Source organism: Oratosquilla oratoria, chromosome 1 (genome assembly GCF_046742065.1).
Source record: "Oratosquilla oratoria isolate Oo_2021 chromosome 1, ASM4674206v1, whole genome shotgun sequence".
NCBI lineage: Eukaryota > Metazoa > Arthropoda > Malacostraca > Stomatopoda > Squillidae > Oratosquilla > Oratosquilla oratoria.
The window spans coordinates 35,911,147-35,916,146 of NC_134777.1; the positions used below are offsets into that span (position 1 = coordinate 35,911,147).

The following is a 5,000-nucleotide window of genomic DNA, read 5'->3' on the forward strand; positions in this document are numbered from 1 at the left end:
ATGCAAATATGGAAGGGGTTAAATTTCCACACCATCGAATTTTTAATTTCTTAAATGCTCTTAAGTGTACTTAACGAATTGCAGATTTGAATTTGTGCTACGCCCTATCCATTTAATCCTCTCACTATGGTGACACCCTTAGGAGCTTGTAAAATGGCTAATACGAAGCAATTTTAAAGGGGTCAATATTTCTGTTCTCCTTGTGCCCTGGGAATAACTCCTAGAGATTTCTTTCTGGCCAGTGCTGGGGGCATTGTCTACAGCTGAAGTGATTTAACTTTACTGAACAGGTTTAATCTATTAAGGGTTTGCAGTAGTTAACTGAGAAGAAAGAGAGACAGACAGAAAGAAAAAGGAAGAAAAATAAGAAGCAGAAGAAGAAGAAGAAGAAGAAGAAGAAGAGGAAGAAAAAAAAAGAAGAAGCAAAAGAAGAAGAAGAAGAAGAAGAAGAGGAAGAAAAAAAAAGAAGAAGCAAAAGAAGAAGAAGAAGAAGAAGAAGAAGAAGAAGAAGAAGAAGAAGAAGAAGAAGAAGAAGAAGCAGAAGAAGAAGAAGAAGAAGAAGAAGAAGAAGAAGAGGAAGAAAAAAAAAGAAGCAAAAGAAGAAGAAGCAAAAGAAGAAGAAGAAGAAGAAGAAGAAGAAGAAGAAGAAGAAGAAGAAGAAAAGAAGAAGAAGAAAGGAAATGCAAAATGTACATTCTTGCATACAATGGACGCCTGAGTGAAACTGCGTGTTATAATAGGGACGCGGTGTGCATTATCCTCTGGCAAGTTCTTTCTGATGTTCTTGCAGGCGTGAATTACTCGCCCTACTTCCGTCACCCCTTGGGTGCCTCTGCTATATCAAATCGTTCATATTTTGTCATAAACATTGGGCCAGTTATCATTCGTTTGCGGCGATTTTTAATAACATATTTCATAATCTTTAAAAAAGAAGAAAAAAAAAATTGAAATCCATGCACGGTTACTAGGAAAATAGTCCATATATTCATATACCAAAAGGCTTTTTTTTCTTTGTAAGGTGTTGGACATAACAAGGCATGCACCTACCCTTCCCCCATCCCACACCCATCCACATCCATTTGTTGTCCCTTTTGTCTTATCTCCATGTGGATGAGGGGTCATCCCTGCCTCTCGCTCATCCAGTGCACGGGCCAAAGGCAGTGCAGCAAGACACGGTTTCTTCTACAGCAAGGTCCGACAGTTAAAGCTGGTTTACCCCCACCGCTTTATTACATGGTGACCCTTCTTGCTCCTCGTCCACTCCAGAATTTACAAAACAGACAAGAAGAAATCTCTTTGGGGTGCGTCAATTTCTTATCCATTCACAACCACTTTCCAATACATATCTCTTGCCTTCTCTGATCAGCAGACTTTCCTCTTGTACCCAAGGTCCCCTTCATCCACTCATTCCGTTCTTTGACTTACCCTCAAGTTCACCACCTCCACCTCCACCTTCTACATTCTTTTTGCTGGACTCTCTTTGCTCATTCTTTCCACATGCCCAAACCATTCCTATATTCTTTAATCAGCCCTCATATCTGCCTTACCTCATTTATCACAGTCCATCCTCTGAACCCCCAAAGTATTTGTTAAACATATCATCTCTGACACATATAGGTTCCTTTCTGACTTCCTTGAATTCCAAGCCTTTGCCTCATATATTGTTGTAGACACGATTAATCCTCCGTTCAGTCTTCTCTTTGCCTTCATCTCCAAATACTTATTTCTCATGACACTATTCATTCCCCCAAGAGATTTCACTTGTTTCCCTCGCTTTAGAGTTAACCTCCACACCACTTTTCCACCTTCTCCAGTCTCCCTTCTTTAAGACTTACTTCCATAGCACCAAATAACAATACTACTTCTAAGTGAAAGAGTTGTAGAAGCATGATTTATGTCAGGTTTATTATGTAAATATTCCTTTACAACTTAATGTAATAAGCAAGAGTGGAATGCAATGTCTGTGACTGATCTCACTTCTTCACCAATTTATGTTTTGTTGAATAACTTGATGATGATTGGACAAAACACACTAGATTGGAATAATGACAAGACACTCTAGAATTATTAGATTTTTATGCATTTAAGAACTAGTTGTTTTAATGTTAATGTTCTTTTATATTCTTCTCCGTGATTTCTTTGTACTGAGTAGTATTTTCTCCATTTTCCTTTTTTAGTTTATTACTGATACAAATGTTACGTGAGATTTAAAGCACATTTGTTTGTCTTTTCCTGTGTCTCGACATGGACGGCATCTCTTGGGGATCCGCACTTATTCCTGGATTTACCTCTAACCATAGGTTTTGGCTACAAATTCGCCTACAACCTTGACGCCCTCCAGGGTTTCCTTGCCTGTGGGGGTGATCTGTGAGGGGGGCAGGAGGAAGCCATAGTTGCCGGTATCTCTCAGTTCGACGGTGTAGGTGTATTTGATACCTGCGACACCCTTGCCCCAGTCGTCTGAACCACCAGCAGCGGCATCTGGAAAGGAGAATGATGTAGGAAATGCCCATTTCAGGCCCCATTCAAAATGGCCTCTCGTGCCGTAGCACAAGAAATATGTAATGATGTGTACATTACTGACTTCCAATTCTGGAAATGATTAGGTCTTTGTAGTTTCAGTGAACATTGTTACGGATGTACATTACATCAGTAAGATATGCAATTTCTATGTTACTGATATTGGTGTATGCATGCGGACACACATACACACATATTCCTTGCTTCACTTTCATATATTTTCTTCAATTGTGTTTCTTATATATATATATATATATATATATATATATATATATATATATATATATTTATATATATATATATATTTAAACGAAAGCAAAATACATATCAACTTACAGATAGTGTTGGTGGACGATCCAATTTCATAGAGGGTTCCGTAAACAGAGGTGAGTGCTTCGACAGCGTCAAAAGCCAAATTGTCCTTCAGAAAAATGAAGATAAGGAAAGGAAAGCATTAGTCAAGTTCTTCTGCTGCAGAGTTGAAAAGTATGCTCTTCTAGTCCTAACCCTAATAATGTGTATGGTTGTGCAACAATCGCGAGTAAAAAGGTGATTGGTACAGTGGAACCTCGGGTAACGAATTTAATCCGTTCCGTGACTCCGTTCTTAAACAGAAGCGTTCACTAACCGAAATGATTAGGGCAAACGCGCTAAAGCACAACTGAGCCGGTAGGATTTTATGTACAGGCGTATATATATGTTCGTACCCCTAAATATAGTTCGTTAACAGAAAAAAAATCACCAAACATGTTCGTTAACCAATTTGTTCGTTAAATGGGGCGTTGATTATCTGAGGTTTAACTGTATTATGTTTGTGAGAAGAAAAATGGATGTATTAGCGCTGAGTGAAATTGAACCGAAAAGGAAAAGTGAGGATGAGTTTGGGGTCTCTGAAGTGGAACGAGGGCGAGAATGAGTAGTGCTTCTGTTGGTGAATGATGAAGTATTATGTGTATAGTTTAAACGGAAATAAGTGTTTTCAAGAATCGTAAATGTATATACATATGTATATATATATATATATATATATATATATATATATATATATATATATATATATATATATAGATGGCAATTGGTTGTGATGTGTAGGTATTTGTGAGTGTTTATGTTTTCTGTGGTGGAGAGGAAAGAGAAGGCATTTGAAATGTTTTATATGAATTTGTGGGGAGATTTAGATTTGGAATGAATGTGAATGTAGTGGTAACGGGGAATATGGGTGACAAAATAGATCATGCAATTGAGATATGTATTGTGCTTGAGAGGAGTGAAAATGGTGAGAAATTGTTGGGTTCGTGCACTGAGATAGAAACTGAGATTAGTGATATTGCGTTTAAGAAGGAAGATGTACATAAGTAAACGTAGAGCAGAGTGACTGGTAGAAAGATAGTTCATCAATGGGGAACATATACCGGGAGCTTATCATTTAACCCCCACGCCGACGCCTTTCCTCACGCCTATGCAGCCTCCTTTCCCATTCCAAATTGTTCTAAGCAGGACCAATCGACCTAATCCAGTCATGAGTTGTGTGGCCTTCCCTTCGCCTTCTCCACCGAGGATTGTCTCATGTTTAAACAACTCTGCGAGTAGGATCAGCATCAGAGAACCATATCACATGCTCATATAACCGGAGTTGGCGTTCACAAGATATGCTGGTAACAGGCCTTGATTAAGTCTTACAGAGCATTCTCTGGTTTGATACAAAGTTATACCATCGATACCCCATAATTCTCCGAAAGCAATTGGTACCAAAGACGTTGAGGCGTCTCCTCAAGTCTCCATTCAGTGATTATACTTCATAGCCGTACAGCAGGTCAGGGGCCACAAGTGACTTGGAGATTTAGATACTAGTTAACGGGGTTAGATGGCTAATGATTCGTAGGGAGTTCGCACACAATCGGGGTGTCCAGCACACCCTCCTTACTGGCGTAAAACCAGCAGGAGTCCGATTTAGTCGCCGGTAATGCGATAATGAGGAAGGTAGGACTGTCTTAAATTGTATTAATATAAGGGCACATTGTACCTCATCTAAGGATTAATGGGTCCGGAAGTAGTATCCAAAAGTGAGTATGGAAGAGTACTGGATGCACTTTTTTTGAGGGAAGAGAATGTTGTCATGTTTGATCATCACCTGGTGGAAGATTGAGGGTGAAAGAAAAATAGAGAAAACGTATAATGGAGGGAGGCAGAGAGGTGCTGAAAGTGATTTGAGTGATAGAGGGAAACAAGGGGAGTACCAGGGCAGTCTGAAGGATTTATGGGATGAAATGAAAACAAGGGTGGCGGAGTGAACAAAAAAGAATGGGCGTGTTTTAAGGAGGAAGTTTCACCATGTTTGAAAACGTTGTGCTGGAATGGATAGATGGAAATAGAGGAAAAACTAGCGAATTGTGGAATGAAGAGATGGGTACAACATTGACTAAAATCAGGCGTTCCTGTGACAAATGGTTGCAAGGAAGAAATAAGAATGTACAATGAAA

The 5,000-nt window shown here is 39.2% G+C and overlaps 1 protein-coding gene across 1 annotated transcript in view; it reads right to left on the reverse strand.

Moving 5' to 3' along the window:
- Window positions 1-2,059: 2,059 nt before the first annotated feature.
- The window catches only part of LOC143032879 (carboxypeptidase B-like), a 13,359-nt gene continuing 10,418 nt past the window's right edge, over window positions 2,060-5,000 (reverse strand). The window contains exons 8-9 of the mRNA XM_076198086.1: window positions 2,857-2,941; window positions 2,060-2,481 (exon numbers count right to left, since the gene is read on the reverse strand). Coding sequence (XP_076054201.1) covers window positions 2,291-2,481; window positions 2,857-2,941 — 276 coding nt within the window. The 3' untranslated portion in view covers window positions 2,060-2,290. The remainder of the gene's footprint in view (window positions 2,482-2,856; window positions 2,942-5,000) is intronic.